General features: G+C 40.9%; 1 protein-coding gene and 1 long non-coding RNA gene across 2 annotated transcripts in view; one reads left to right on the top strand and one right to left on the bottom strand.

Moving 5' to 3' along the window:
• Positions 1-322: 322 nt before the first annotated feature.
• Positions 323-13,331, bottom strand: LOC124252077 (uncharacterized). Its single transcript, XR_006891908.1, has 3 exons — positions 13,237-13,331; positions 9,668-9,715; positions 323-366 (listed from the first exon to the last, which is right to left on the bottom strand). It is a non-coding gene; the product is annotated as an uncharacterized LOC124252077 (long non-coding RNA).
• Positions 13,332-14,256: 925 nt separating this feature from the next.
• Positions 14,257-16,912, top strand: part of SESN3 (sestrin 3) — a 67,138-nt gene continuing 64,482 nt past the window's right edge. Inside the window, exon 1 of the mRNA XM_046685159.1 lies at positions 14,257-14,656. Coding sequence (XP_046541115.1) covers positions 14,579-14,656 — 78 coding nt within the window. The 5' untranslated portion in view covers positions 14,257-14,578. The remainder of the gene's footprint in view (positions 14,657-16,912) is intronic.

Genomic DNA, 16,912 nt, shown 5'->3' with positions numbered 1-16,912 from the left:
CAGGATACTGTGGGTGACTTTTGAGGAGAATATGAGCAAGAGAGCAAAAGAACTGGGGTTTAGCAGTTTGCTATAGTTAGAAGGGAGTAGGGAGTAGGGCTGATGATGTAGAAAAGAAGCAGATTAATAAAAGAGATGGGAGACTGGAACATGAAAAATTGAAAATAGGTCAGATAAGTGACAGAGCCAAAGGCAAGAGACATTAAAAGGCTTTGAAATCATGTAGTCTTGTTGAATCTGCTTCTGGAGCCCCAGAAGGGTTGTGATACAAAGTCAGTGTAGCTAACATGTCACTGGGATCTGTGGGCTCTGAGGAACTCACCTGATCTCACTCTGGAATCCGGGTAGAATGATGTTGTTGAAGCACTGAAGAGAAAGGGCAAAGAGAACAGAGTTGAGGTGGTGCTGAACTGGCTCAGGAGCTGGCAGATTGGGGCTAGAGCCTCTACTCACTCCAGGCTGTTGTCCCATCTGGAGGATCAGACTGCTGGTCTTCATTCTGAAACTCCTTTGGGCACCACCAGGCCTGCAGAAACTATGGCACCAACACACCCAAGCATCTGCCTTCCCTTCTTTGCTTTTTCTACCTAGAAAAATGTTGCCCCTCCTTGTTCCCCTCCACATCTAGAACCTTATCCTTGTTTGGCAAAATGTACTCCTTAGTTCTTTGAAAGGGCTAAGAACTATAGTGAAAAAGCAAAAGTTATGTTCATGACATCTGAAGAAGGTGAAATCAACCTAAACGAGTTGCATCACTTGCTCAAGAGAACAAATTCATTTCTTATGACCTGGTAACGCAGTGACCTTTTTCATGTGCGCTCATAATTTGCAAGCCACAATAGTTTTGGCAGAAGAATTGCTTATCTCTTCTCCCAATGAATGCTTTGATAGACAACAGTATAAATATCCTGTAGCCTGCGTTTTTGGTTTTGTAAACAACTAGGAAATAAATAAGGCATTTTGCCTGATGACCAAGGCAGACTCATAAATAGGCTTCTATAAACAGAGGGCAATTGTAAAAGGCAAAGATGACAGAAGCTGTGGCTTGGTCCATGCTTTATATATGCTGCTCATTATACCGTCCAGAAGACCCTCTCAGCCCAGACCTATATTTTAAAAAACAGACCTATTTATAGTATAGTTAGGTGCTTGCTTGAGTCATACAGAATACATCAGGTATATTATCTTTCATGATTTTTTCCTATCATGAAAGGTAGTTGCCTCCTGCAGAGTTAAATTGGGAATCATCAGCCATTGACTAGCAGGCAAAGCTCTTGAAATATTCCAAGGGACTCTGTCTCAGAATTCCATCTCTTACATGGGAATAATATTTCCTTTTCATTAACTAGCAAACTGTACCTCTTCAGTTAAGAGCTTAAAGAATGATTACGACTCGCTAACTCTACCTTAGAAAAAAGAATTTGTTAAGAGCAGGACACACAAAGGTATATATACATATATGTGGGTGTGCACACACTCACCTAGAAAACTGTGCAAGTCCTAGTTCTAAAGAAAATCGTCTTTTTTCCTCTACAGAGAGGTTAGAATGAGGGATACATCATTATTTAATTTCTCCAAGCACTTTGGTTCTTCGTTTTTCAGCAGTATCTCTGACACAGGGTTCTCTATCTTAGAATGTGATTGGATAGACTAACTGTCAGAAGACAAAGATGTACTTTGCAGACACAAGTGCAATAAAGATGCGTAATGATAAATGCTGCATGTTGTCAAGTGCTGGAGGCCGTTTTAATTCAAACAAACAGCAGCAAATGGCATCAGGAAACCCAAAACACTAGAATTCAAGTAAACTTTGATTGCTATTGAAAAAACATATCATTGTTGTACGAAACCTTTTAAAAATAATAACAGCTAACATTTACTGAGGGCTCATCATAGGAAGGACACTGTTCTAAGCACTTCACATATATTTTTTCGCTTAGTCCTCAAAAAACCCTAAAAAGTAAGTACTAAACAATGGAATTTGAACAGTTTTTGAACAGTGACCAGAGGATACAATATAGAGATAGAGAAAGAAAAGTTTTCAGTTTCACCCTTAACAGAGCTCTTAGGCAATACATCTCAGGTCACTTGTATAGTCTGTGAATGTTTCCATTTGCTTCCATTCTTCAACATTCTAGTGCCCCGTAGACATGTGAATCTCTAGATGTTCATGTCTTCTCAGAGAAATGAAAATGCTAACTGACAGGTCCTACATGTACAGAAATAACAGTAGAGTTATCTCACCAGCAGCAAGTCCAACCCAACCACAACCCTTCTCGTATTGCCCAGAGTGAGACATCATTTTCTTTCCTTTCCCATCCATAAAGTTTTCAAAGATGTGGCAAGGCACACTTGCAGAGACGATCCTCCTTGGTAAAAGGATACTTCTTTATTTTCTAAAAGCTTAGCAAATCCTGAGAACTATTTTATCTATGAGGTAGAGGACAGGTTCAAGGGGTGCTGAGCTCAGAATGAGCCCAGTATAAACAAAAGAGAGAAAGACAGACTTAGAAAAGGAAAAAGGGACACTGGCTTCTGCAGAGACTAGTCATAGATGCACTGGAATGGAAACCAAGATAAGTCCAGATCTATTACAGTTAGGTGAGATGAGCTCCTCTAAGGCTGGTAATTGGCTCTATAGAAACAGATCAGTTATTTAGGTACATTCCACATTTAACAAGCTGATTCAAATTAGAACAGTTACATGTGTTTATATTTCCACAACAAAATGACCTCCTAGTATATGCCTGGTCCCCTTTATACCCCATAAAGACCACCACGGTGATCTTCACCCTGAAAACTGATAACAAAGGCGTCCTCATTCACTTTATTTTTTTCCCACTACTTAGTTCTTAGAAACTTATAAGGAAATTTAACTTTGATTTCTGTTTGTTTTTACTTTAAAAAAAATCTTTTTGGTTCAAAAACCCTAGAAAATCATTAAACTGAGCTAGCAGGTATTAAGTCTGAATGAAAGCTAAAGAGTGGAAAGGAGGAATGTCTTTTTTTTTTTTTTCCTGAGGAAGCCTGGCCCTGAGCTAACATCCATGCCCATCTTCCTCTACTTTCTATGTGGGACACCTACCACAGCATGGCTTTTGCCAAGCGGTGCCATGTCCACACCCAGGATCCGAACCGGCAAACCCCTCGCCACCGAGAAGCAGAACGTGTACACTTAACTGCTGCGCCACCGGGCTGGCCCCAGGAGGAACGCCTTTTGTCTCTCAAGGTTTTCTTCACGGGCAGTTGCTAGCGTAGACATGTTAGAACCACTTTGACATTAAACTTGGAGAGGAGAAGAGGTTAGAGTAATAGATTACTGATCTCTATTCTCCAACTAGGAACACAAAAAATTTCTAAAAAGTTTGAGGTTTTTGCAAAGCAGACTTTCTTAATAAAACGTAGGCTGTAAGAATTTTTTATGTGCAGAAACTAAAATGGGGTTTTCTGGCCCAGTGAGTTCTAGTTCTTTCTTTTGGAATGTCTGTTTCACATCCATTTACTAATGAGAACTAAGAGTAATATTTCATATTTGTAAGTGCCTGACATGGAAATGAAGGAAGATTGTTTCAGGCAGTCTCTCTTGGTTGAAAGAAACAGAGGCGTACTCAAGTTACTTCACAAAATTAGTGGTGGGAGGGAATTAGACAGGGGAAGGGAATTGTTACAAGGATGCACAGCAGGGACTAGAACTGGAAACACACCAGGATTGAAGGCAACTCGAAATTCCGGTGTCTTAGTGTTTTTCTTTCTGTTACTGCTCCCATCTTCCTTTCTAACCAGCTTTCTCGGCCTTTAATCTCTCTCTGTTCTGTTTCTTCATAGTTTTAGCTTGCATATGGTTTATGGTATCCTCTCACAATCGGACTTTGCTGCCAATTGGCTTAGTATCTTAGTTTCCCATTGCCAAATTTCCAAGAAAGGCATCTTATTGGCCCAGATTGTGATTTTAAACTAGTCCATATAGATGGCTAGCCAGGTCAGAGAATGGCTGTCTTTGAGTCAAGTATCTACCCCTTGGTCCACTCATCTAAGACAAGGAGCAAATATGTAGTATAGAGCATGACTATTTAGAATGAGGCCACAAGTAGAAAGATTTCCTTAGAGGAGGATATGGATGTGACAGGTTGAGATAAATATCTCTAGTTTGTTGGCAGATTATGTGGAAATCAATTTGTTCATCTTCTTTCTTAAAGGAGTTAATCTCAACTAATCACAGTAGACCTGGACTATCCTTGATACAGCATGGAGAATAGCAACAGCACTTTCTTTCCCCTTCTCTTTCCCTCACCTTTACCAACTTTAGTGCTATTACATCCATCACTTTAGCTTCATGACTAGCCAAGTGCCTAGGAATCTTCAGACTTATATATCAAAACATTTGGAATTTCAATTTAAGAGTGCCAACAAAAATGTTTTTTGAATCCCAGGATCCCTCAATTGTTTTATTTTAGAGTAACATCCTAGTGGGCAATAAAATATTAGAATAGGGAATAATTGATACTTCCTTGCTGGCTCCCATAGCATTTATTTCAATAGGAATCCAAAGTACAATAAGTACCCAAACTACAGTTGATGAATGCTTGGGAGATCTAAGTCAGTGAATCTCACAGTTTGGTAACCTAATACAGAGAATTAGTTCAAAGAATAGTTATAATAATGACTGATTGTATAAGGCCAACGCAGGATTGCATAACACTATAAATACTGGCATCAAGCAAATCTGGGTTCAAATCATAGCTCTGTCTTATAATAACTGTGACTTCAACCAAACCTTTAATCCCTATAACTAATTTGTAAAATGGAGATAATTGTAACTACTTCATGGGGGTTTTGTACATAGTAGGCAAGACAACATATGTAGATTATTGCAAAACGACTGGCACATAGAAGGCACTCAGTAAATGGTAGTGATTGCTTCTATTACTATATCTATTATGATTATAAGATCATTACCATGGGTGTTATGAGGATTAGAGAATATAGATTAGAGATATGAGGGTTATCTTCAAATACTTTACAGTATTAAGAGAAATAATATAGATGTACATATTAGAAATGGTACTACATACATATATATAACTTACACATACACAAGTGGAACGCAGCACAATGGTGCATTAAATGTGAGATGTTAAGTGTGAAATAAAGATGTTAAGTGATATTCTTTAATCAGGAAAAGGAGGTTAAATTCTGGTGAATTTTTAATAGGGATAGTGCCTCTTAGAAAAGAAAGGAGGAATTGCTCCCAGCATGAAAGTTTGTCTATTGTAATATAAAAAGCCAGGATTCATAGAAGTTTCATAACTAGAGCATGAGCTGTATTAAAAGGGGGAATTGAAACATTAAGATGAGAGTTGGAAATGGAAAGGACTTACTGGATGGAATACATGGGAGTCACTGTTGGAAACCAAGGGACAGCCCACTACTTGGCTTTACATTTTACTTCCTCACAGAGGCCTAGAGCAGATTCCCCTACTGTGTGTTCTCTTCCTGTGTTTTCCTCCCATAACACTCATTATATATTGGCAGTATTTGTTTAAAGTCCATCTTCTCTGCTAGGTTATAAGTTCTGTAAGACCCTGATACTCACGTTCATCACTTTATCTCCGTGATTAGCCAAGTGCCTGGCACACAGTAAGCACTCCACAAACATATGCTGAGTGAATGAATGCAAGAATGACTTAAGTAATGAATATGGAATTAGTAGGTGATTTCATCATGTGCTGTTCTGTTTTGTTCTCTAATATTTATGAGAGTTAACCCCATTTTCCTGTTGACAGTGTAAATTGCATTAAGACAGAGGAACAATACTGTTCCATGCCTCCATCACTACCACTAAGAGGCATCCGGTTGCAGACATAAATGCTCAAAAGATCTTTCTGAGCTCTTTGCTAATACTCTTTTTCACTCTCTATTCTCCATTTTCTATTTATCTTCTATTACGATGCAGAGATCATACCCCAGTCTCAGCATTAGATTATAAACTTGTCTTTGCTATTTTTGTCACCAGGACTTCCTGCTTGGTAAGGGACCAATAAATAAATGGGTGAATAAAGGAATATGTGGACAGCATATATTTCAAAGCATACTCTTCCAAACTTGCAGCCTTCCAGAATCTCCCAACTGGCTCTTGTGATTCCAAACTTGCAGTTCATGTAGGAATGCATTATCTCAAGCCAACATTTTATCTTTGAGATTGCTGTCTTTGTTGTTCTCATTCAAGTAAATTCTGAAAGTTTTGTCTTGCTAACAAGGCAAATTTTGCTTTTGCACGAAAATCTTTTTACAATTTTAAGACAATTTGGGAACTTTTGTTGGTAAAAGTAACATGTTCAGTTGCTTTCTAGTTAACAAACTCTAATACATCCAATCATTTTTCCCAACAAGCTTCTTGAGCACCTCTTAGGTTACAAATACTTGAAATACTCAGATGATGAAGACTCACCCCTGAATATGCTAAATTCTGTATATACCATAGTGACATTCAGGGGGTCTGAAAGTTGAAGTGTAGATTGTTCCTGCCTAAGGGCTCCTTCAATCTCACCTCAGTCCTACTGACAGATTTTGTGAGAGATTTCCTGTAAACCTCTCACAAAAGAATATAATTGCATCTAAGACTTCTGAATCTACATGTTATAACTCCTCTGTACTCCCATTAACTACATCCTACTCCCAAACCTCTGACTCTTGTGTGAATGTTCTATTTTATTCATCTGCTTTCCTTTTCAACATCCAGACAGCCAGTAGATTTCACAATGATCTTTCTTTGAAATATACAAAATATTTCTCCATCTCAGTTCCCTCATCTCTGAAAGTAGGATATTGAGAATTTGGGACAGTGAATTTGGATTATCAAAGAGACAAACAGACTAACAGGAGAAATAATCTCTGAGGAAACAAAGGAAAACCAACACAACTCTGGGGATTTTTGAGAATAGAGCTGCTTTTACTTTGTCTGCCCACTTGAAGAAATTCTACTTCTCCTATATCCTGCTTACACTAGATTCTCATGGAAATACTAAGACAAAACAAATTCACAGAATTTTAGAGCCTGAAAGTTCTTTGTAATTCTTTATTCAGACATGGATTAACCACAAACTTAACGAAGTTTTAATTTTAGTGTCCATCACTAGCATTGGCCCCTTCCAAGGCCCTGGGAGAGTTCTGAGCCATATGTTCACATGGTCATATTTTTAATTAAATTTCAAAAGTAAGCTATTTTAACCATTATTGTTAACAACCACAGTCTCTTTGCACTCCAGTTTACCTCTTTCAAATTCTCTCTCATGCTGGAGGAACTGGGGAAACTATAGGTATTTTTGTTGATCTGGCTAAGGGGAAGTTGAGAGGGAGATATCTTTAGCTTGGGTTTAGTGGGTTATATATATCTGTAGATCACAATCATTTCAGTGTGTGGTTGTTGTTTCGAGTTATCCCAAAGTAAGAAGGGGTTCTAGGAATATTTCCACACTTGCCAAGCCAATTCACCAGTATCATGTCACAAAGATGTATGCATATATGTCTTAGGGCACTTAGCACTGGAAATGTATGCTACGGGGAAGATCAAACTATCTTTTCACTCTCTCCATAGAAGATAATATCGCAAAAAGCATTGCCATATGAAGAGGAAATCAGAGGATACAGCCCAAAAAATGAGATGAATAAAAGTAAGATAGGGTTGTATCAGATAATTTTAAAAAATTTATTTATTTGGATTTTGTGATGTCTATGGTATTTTCAATCTTTTTAAAATTTATTGTGATTTTTTGCTGATTTTAAATAAGTATTTGCTTTCATAACTAATTTTGCATCCATAATTTTATATTTTTTTCTTAAAGGTCCCCACAATATATAAGCTTCACTCCCCCTAAAACCTGGATCTGGCCCTGAGCTTACTTAATCACCCTTCCACATTTAACAAATGAGGAAACTGAGGCCCAACATCTCATAGATCACAGCAGTACAGAACTAAACCCTAGGTCTCTTGACTTTCGGTCCGTTGCTATTTCGACTGTCCCACATTATCTGACTTTTGAGAAGTACCTCAAAAATCAAAGATCCTCACTGAAAAATAAAAAGAAGCAAATTTTAAAAAATCTCCTGACTGCAGTATATAATAATAGAAAACACTTATATGGCATTTTGAAGTGCTTTACATGTAATTCTTTTAATCCTCCAAACAGTTCTCTGACTAAGCTAATATTATTTTAATATTCTCATTTTTCAGATGACAACCATTGAGACATAGAAAGTTTAAGTAACTAGACTAAGGTCACACAGAATGTGAAGAATATAACATCCTTTGTATCGTGGGAGCTAGCAGCAAACATTTTTTGAAGGTTTACAGTGGTCTCGTCACTTTGTTGAGCACTATAGTGCACTATCTCATTCGATCTTACAATCATCCTTTCGGATGGGTAGCATTATTACTCCATCTTACAGACGAGGAGACTGAAGTGTAGAGATATTGGATAACTTGGTCATATATCTAGTGAGGGGCAAAGTCAGTACTCGAATCCATGTCTGACTCCAGAGCCAGAGCTCCTAGCCTCCAAAGTGATAATGCCCAACAAAGAAAACACCCTCGATGCTCTTTCACTGTTGCCACATTCTTTGTGGTCCTTTTCTCCTGAAGCCACAATAAGAATGGGGATGTGGGCAGAGTTAGAATAAGGAGTCGGTTAGCAGCATCAAGGACATAGTAGTCCCTTTTCAGACAACTGTCCTCTCTATTGTGGGATACACATATATGTTCCATTGTGTACACACATACACACACATATAGGTGTCAGGGTACTAGCTACACATCATGATATTTCTTGCACCTGACCTCTCTCTTCAACTTTTGTTGTAGCCAAGAGATGGCAAGTTTATTTTTAATTCATATTCTATGATAAAGAGTGATAGTCAGCAGATCACTAATTTAGATGCTGTAGAGAATTTACAGAGGTGGCAAATCCCTACAAATGTCAAGAAGATATATAAATAAAGTGGCAAAATGTAATGCTCAGGGAGTGACAGAGATTTTGGTAAATTTGGGTTGCCATGTCCAAAACCAAATAGCAAGTACTGGGCTCCCATAGATGGTTGCCAGGTGACAGCTTGAACCCAGTGTGACCAGATCTGATATGTTTCTCCATGAGAAACTAGAAATCTAGACTTTTGGTGAAAAATCTCCTAAATTGTAAATATTTTAAAATAATTCAATTTTTTTTAAAGCACTGTGCTGGTTAACATTGTGCAGGGCAAACAAACAAAAACAAACGCCACATTCGTAGGCCTCTCATTTGTAGTCTGCTTTATATGGGGTTAAACTGCAGGAAACTCTGAAATGGGAAGTTAGAAGAGAAGGCTGACAGAAATTTGGATCTTGTTGGAATACGTGTTCTTTGAAAAATGAGCTTTGGTAAGAATAACTTTCCCTGTGGAGGTGGGGGATTGAGGGGATGGGATGGAAATGGGCACTAAAGCCGTGGCCTTTTGGGATCAGATCCTCCTAATTTCTCCTTTGGAGTAGGTTGGTCTTGAGGCTTAGGAAAAAATAGCAGGAATCTAATTAACAGCTCAAAGGGAGCAATCAATTTACAATTGTGTGAAGTGCAAATTCCTTTGTGCCCGAAACAAATTACAGAATTTGCAAATTTGTAAATAATGTGGCACTTACCCTGCAATCCAAAGGCTTTGGGTGGCCCCCAGAGAAAGAAAAAGAAGTCTGTGGAGGCAAAATGTTAGAAAATGACCTATTGTCTCAAGAAATGGAATTTTAAAAATATCTTTAGTAATTGATTTTTTCAATTGAATCCTTATTTAGGAACCATAAAGAGGCCCAGTTCTTAGGCCAGTAGAATGAGAATATCTAGAGAAGTAAACAATTTCAAGTCCAAAAGTCACAGAATGTTATTAACAGGGCACCTTCTTTCAAAACGCTAAACATAAACATTTGTCCCCAACCCTCCCCACACCCTTGGTTTTCGGCAAGAAGCCTCATTTTAGAAAAGAGACAGCAAGCCCCAGCCATAATAATTCTTATGTCCAATGTCAGAGAAGGAATAGTGACAGATAGGGACATGAACCCTAGTTCCCTTTTCCACAGCAGCAGTTTTTTTGAACCATTCAATTCACAAATATTTATTGAGGCCCTTTTATAAGCTCTTGCAGCTATTATTAGAGATTCAAAAGAAATACCCTACATGCTGAGTGAAATAAGTCAGAGGGAGAAAGTCAAATACCATATGATCTCACTCATAAGTAGAAGATAAAAACGACAAAAAAAAAAAACACATAGCATTGGAGATTGGACTGGTGGTTACCATTGGGGAAGGGGGGAGGGGGGAGGGCAAAAGGGGTGATTAGGGTCACATGTGAGGGGATGCACTATAATTAGTGTTCGGGTGGTGAACATGATGTAATGTATCCAGAATTTGAAATATGATGTACATCCGAAAAAAATAAAAATTAAAACAAACAAAAAAACAAAAGAAATACCCTAGAAGAATATATGCTGTGTTTAAGAAAGTAAGAGTTATTTTCTCCAAGATTTTTTTAAGCACTTCTCTCTGGGTTGAGTTGAGACTACAAAGTAAATGTAACTCCATCCTTGCCCTCAAGGGGTTTACAGTGTAATGAGAAAATAAAATTTAACCCAATCATTTCAATACTGAGCCTGATGCTAAAGAAGAGGTATGAGAGAGGCACCACAGACACTTTGACAACTGCTTGACTCTACCAGGAGACCTTTCAACAAGAGAAGAAAATCACCAGGCAGACGGAAGTGGAGGGCCTTGGAGGTAGAGGTGAGGGGACTATTGATAGGACTTATGTAGGAGAATGACAGATCAGATTTGTGCTTTCAAATGATTCTCTCCCCGTGTTCTTATTCACTATGAGATGAGTGCAAATTGGGTACACCTTTCCACAAAATATTTTAGCAAATTGCATCGAGAACCTAAAAACATACTCATATCCTTTCAGCTGGAAATTCCACATCTAGGAATCAGAGAAACTGCCAGAAACTTACGTATGAGGAAGCTTATCACAGCATTATTTATAACTATGAAAAACTGGAAACAACCTACACGTTCAATAGTGGAGTAATGTAATGGTTAACTAAATTATGGTGCATCCAAGCCATGTGATTTTTATGCGCTACTTATTTTAAAAAATCACATTTTAAAAGAATATTTCAAAGCGAGCAAAAATGATTTTAAAAAATGATGTAAATGTTTAATGAAGTAGCATCCTAATTATGTAATAAAAAAATGAAAAAGTAGTTCTCAACATGGGTTGTGATTTTCACCCATACCCTTCTTTTCTAAAGTTCTCTCTTGTTTTAGACATAGCACCAGACAACAAAAGGGATGGAGTTTCTCCTTGTTCTGTGTGAAATCAAAAGAATTGGCTTTTGTTTCCTTCTCTCTTAACTAACAGCGTGATCCAGGATTTGCAAGTCACTTATTCTCTAAATGACATTCTCTTTATGATGTCCAGGCTGGCTAGGAGAGGAAGAGAGGCCAGGTGGGGAATGGAAAGAAAGGAGGGATCCAGAAGCTGAACATTACCATGACAGCAGAAAACAAGTATGATGGGACTGAGGGTAGCAAGGACTAGAAGCAAGGATGGTTGTTGTGTATTGAGAATGAGTTACTAGATTGAAGATTTCAGGGGTGGAACATAAACACATATAGTATAACAGTCCAATATGTATAAGAAATGTCACAATGCAGTACATGGTTAACTGCCAAATAAACGGCACTATAGACAATGAATGTTATAAAAATTTGGAGGAGTTTGGTGGAGAGAGCCTTCATTTGGTCACACACATGTATCTGACCATGTATCAATGAAGATATTCCTCTAAAACCTTGTAGCAATCCTTGTTAGAGAGTATGGTTGTGTAGGGTTGGACTTTCTTGGCCATCTTTTCTTTTAGTTATTGAAGAACTTAAAGGACTTCATTGTGAAAGGATTTTAGCTATTAAGTAAAAGGAAATGTTACAAGAAGAATATGATAGAAAACAACTTGAAGCTAAAATATTATTTGAGAAAATTCAATCTCTGTACAAAAATTCACTTCATTCTTCAATTTCTCCTTTCCTTTAAAATGTATTCACATAAAATCTGCTTTACAAGACAGAATCAGCCAGGAAGACAGCCCAAGAAATTTACCACTAAATGGGGACACATATGTGTTTCAGTTCTTAGGAAAACTGCCTTGCTAACTTTCTCCCTGCTTCTTAGTATTGAAGGGCATGTGGTAATTTCTCCCTTGCTGAATTTTCTTGCCTTTGCAGTTTCTTCTAACTGAATGTTAAGCATCTTCCCCTTATCATTGTTACCCTAGGCTATATATGTCTATACAGCATCAAGCAACCTTTAAGTATCACTCGTTAGATGGATCAACACGCTTACCCAGTCACATAACTTAGACCTTTTTAGTGTTTTCCAGTCTATTTTAATCTATTTAAACCTGACACTGCCAGATTTCCATTTCCTTTGTTCCTTGTGTAGACTTCGTTTAAGCGTGTTGGTCTCTAAAAAGGACAGAGAGGAGGCAGCTGTTGAAAAATGAGGAGATTGGCAGTTTTAACCACACAATTTGGTCTAATGGCTTTGATATGCTAAACTTGCTAGCTCCTCCAAGTGTACCTTTCTGATTTTGCATCACAACACCACACTGAATCCCTAAGGAAACCAGGGTAGTCTTTTAAATTAAAAAGAAAAGACAGAAATGCAAACTAGTGCAACCGTTCTTTTAAATCATCTCCATAGATTCATTCTGTGAACGGCAGGCCTTCGCAAATCCTTGTGCACTAGAGACCTTTAAAAAAGGAGAAGCCGAGAATACTGATCGTGTTCTAAAGAGCGAAAACAGGTGATGTCATAACGCACAGTCCTGTGTGGTCACAGCCAAGGCCGGGTGGGGAGCTGGGGCTCCAGTGAGACGGAGCTCCGCGCCAGTGGGTGAAGCAAGTTATCTCCGGGGCCCGGAGGACACCGGTGAGGACCGGGCACCAATCAGGTTCTCGCTCCGCGCCTGCCTTTGTTCTCACTGGGGAGCAGGTTTTGGGGTGTCTCGCGTCGGGAGCCCGCAATCGACTAGCACGCGCATTGCTGGCCCCCTTGGGAGACCTAGCTCCCCAACTCGCCTGTACCCCAACACCCTGCCAGCCAGAGCTTTCCCCAATTACATCTGCCTTCTCTCCCCAGAGCATGGACGCCTAAATCCTGACTCACCATTTTTAGCTTTGGAAGAGGCAGGTCCAGCCCAACAGTTTTAAAAGGCAATTTGTTCTCTGAACCTTCCTTCCCAAGCAGGGCTCTGTGCTCTGTGTGTGTCTGGCCAGCCGTCTCAGAAAGGGCTTTTGGGTGAGAGGATAAACCTGTTTCTTTGGCCCTCTCGTGCTGGACAAATAAAGGAAGTTTCATTGCTGAGATGACTGCGAGAAGGGGCTTCAGATCGAGTAGGAAACCGCTAAACCAGAGGTTTTGTCTTTTTTCCCCCTCACTCGATTAATGGTGTAAATATACCTCAAACATCTATCCCCTAACCCCCGCCCAAACCTCAGGTAACTGGTCTTTTGTAAAACAAGGGTCACGATAAATGATGCATAAAGTTCTTTGAGATCCCTGGAAGCAAAGTGCTACGTGACTGCAGTCTTCCTTACAGCTAAGCTAAGATTGTGGCTGAGAGAAAGCCTAACCGCTGCCCTGATGGTATGAACGTTTCAGTTCCCCCTCCCTTCCCAACCTTTCTCAAGAAATCAGGAAATTTTTAGCTCAGTCTTAGACCCGCTAGCGAGCTCTAGCTCCCAGTTATTTTTCTCACCCTCCTCACCATTTCTGCAGGGACCTAGGGAAGGGGGCGTGGCCTGCCTTAGATAAGGGGCTGGGCTCCGCGGGATAATTTGCATACAACACACCCTCTTTCTCCTATTGGCGGAGCAGCACAAACTATATTCCCTCCCACTTCACTACCTAACTAACCCGCCAGCTCCCTTCAGTTCGGAGCCTCGGAGACAAACTTAACTTGCCCGGAGATTCAAGGCGTCCTCGGCCTCTGTGATTGGCCGGCGCAGCTCCCAGCCGGGCTCTAGTTGCTCATTGGCTGCGGGCTAGCGCCCCGGGGGCGTGGCCGGAGCTGTCCGATTGGCGGGAGGGGGCGGTACCGGAGCGCGGTGGTGGTGAAGGCGGTGGGGAGGCGGGGGCGGGGCCGCACTGAGGCGCTGCGGCGGCGGCGGCGGCTGCAGCGGTGGCGGCTGCTCATCCTAGCCTGGCGGGGGCGGGGGTCTGAAGGATGGGGGCGGGTGGAACAACGGGCCGGTGAGGAGCAGCCGCCGCCGTCTCCGCCGTCGCTTTGGCAGCCGTCGCTTTGGCAGCCGCCGCAGTGGTCGCCTCGGGCAGCGCCGCTCGCTCTCGGGCCGTCGCTTCCCATCCCGACATCCCGCCCGGAGGAGGCTGAGGCTGAAGCGCGGCCGGCGGCGGGGGGACAGTCAGGCCCCTCAGCGGCGCGGGCGGCCGCAGTGACAGCCCGGCCGCGGCCCGCAGCCTGCCCTCACCCTCGGCGCCCGCAGCCACAATGAACCGGGGCAGCAGCAGCCCGTCGGCCGCCGCCAACTACCTGCTCTGTACAAACTGCCGGAAAGTGCTGCGGAAGGTACGGGCTCGGCCTGGGGTCCGGCCCGAGAGGGGCCTTCCTCCCGCCGGGTCTCGGGCTGCTCGGCCCCGGGGCGCACTCTTGGGGCGAGGCTCAGAGGGATCCCGGGGCACCTTTGCTGCGCCGAGACCGAAGAAGGGGGCGTGGGTTAGGGTGGAGGGTTGGCACTGCTGCTGTTTTTTATCTCCACCGGGACAGACGGTAGTCCAGAGGGGTTGGGGATCTTTTTCCTTTTTTTTTTTTTTGGTCCCTGTGGTCTGTTTTTCGGCTCACCTCCCTGCCTTTCCATCCCGGGCCTGCTCTTCGGGCGGAGAGAAGGAGGGACCGGTACGATCCTTCTCCCGCTGCTGGGGATGGAGGTCGCTGTGAAACCAGAGCAGCCTGGGCTGATCTTGAGGAACCGGCCCCCTCTTTGCTGCTGCTAACTCTGGCGGGCGTTGTTTTTGCTTATTCGGTTGCTTTTGCCTTCCTTGCGCGCTCTTTCCGAACACCCCCTTTTTTACATTCTTCTGATAATCGTCTTGGGTCTATAGTTCAGTCCCGAAAGGAACTGGTAAAGCAGCTTAAACTTTATGCCCATGGGAAATGCTATTCGACCTCACAGTTCCTCAGGCTGGGGTTGGGGGAGGAGGAGACTGAGGCGGACGTGGGTTATCCCCCCTTAGCACCTCCTTGCCCCCTTGTGATGGTCCAGAAAAATCAGACTCACAATCATGTTATTACTTCCCAGAGTGACTGATAGAAAGTTTTCTCCAGTATTGTTTAGCTTACTTGGCTTAATCGCTCCGTTAAGGGCGGGGGGGAGGGGGAGTGCCGTGAAAAGATGTCGTTTTAGACCGAGAAAAGCTTTTAATCAGACTTTCACAGCCGCCTTTGCATAGTATTATAATCAGCTTATTCTTCTCCAAAGTCTATTTTTGCATTTCATTAAGTGGAAACATTAGTTGAGGTGCTTCTGTGTGTCCAGTACAAATGAATTAAAATTGCTGAGCTGTGCAAATGCGTCGGGACTGAAAGACCAAGATGAATACGGCGCCGTTTTTAGTCAGTTTCGCTAAATACAGTTCAATTGGGATTGTTCTTTATATATCAGAAAAAGAAAGAAAGCGTGTAAGTAAGCAAGCTCAAATATTTGCGCTCTTTGTCCAAAAACTGTTTTTCTTCCTCTGTGGGTCAGGCCAAGTGCCAATCAAAGTTGTTTTTCAAGCCTCTTTTCCCTGCAGCAGGGCTGCTGCTGGTTTTTTTTTTTTTTTTTCCTATTTCATTTGAGAGCATAAAAAAAGCAAAGGGATTGCAGATTTGAAGTTAATCGAACAGTTGAATATGCCTTCAACTGTGGTTATTGGATATGTTTCTCTTGAAACAGATTTTTATTAAATGTGCATGTTGAGTATGTGCAGTTATTTTTTTCCATAAACTCTGGGATCAAATTACAGTTGATACTTGCTCAGCTCATTGTAGAGCGGCTTGTGAGAAATGTAATGGATCAGAAGTGCAGATCAGCTTAGTTGAATGTTAACTCTTTCACTTCAGGACCAGATGTCGTGTGAACTTAGCTTCTTTTAAAAAATGATGATGATGGTTATTTCCTAACTTTAAAAGTCATCAGGTTATGTCTTTAACATGAGGAAAGTGTTGTTTGAGAAACATTTGATTAAACTTAAGTCTGGTTAAAAATAACAGCTATTTATTTATTTATTTATTTATTTACTGAATAAGGAAAAAGCTATCTTGACTTGGATTTTTTTTTAATGGCTCTGGCAGTGGTATGCTAATGAAATGTTTGGAGGTGATGTTAGGCTTCAAAATCTGTTTGATTTTTCTTTTGAGAGAACCATGGCTATGGATCCCTTACACTGTGCTAGCATTTGAAACATCTTTATATCTTTCTCTTAGCTTTTAAGAAGCTCTTTCTATTTACCTGGAAAGAATAATCCTCATTTCTAGCCATTATTAAAAGAAAGAGGTATATAGAAAATGGATATTCACCATTTTCATATTTTATAATGGCTGTGCATACTTCTGCTAATGTTCCAGTTTTTAGTAACTCCAAGGTATTTAGTATTGATTCATGCAGTAGCATGAAATAACTTTAGATGGAAATAGGATTGTTAGAGCCAGTTATAACATGACTTGGCAACATTTGTAGCTTTTTAAGGGTGCCATTGTCAGTGCTCTTAAAAGATATCAGGTGTTTAGCATTTTAAATTCTTCATTCTAAAAATAGCATGTAAGTTTATTTCTAATAAGGAGATG

Source organism: Equus quagga, chromosome 14 (genome assembly GCF_021613505.1).
Source record: "Equus quagga isolate Etosha38 chromosome 14, UCLA_HA_Equagga_1.0, whole genome shotgun sequence".
Lineage (NCBI taxonomy): Eukaryota > Metazoa > Chordata > Mammalia > Perissodactyla > Equidae > Equus > Equus quagga.
Note: the sequence above shows the minus strand (reverse complement) of the source record. Positions and strands in the feature narration are given on the sequence as shown.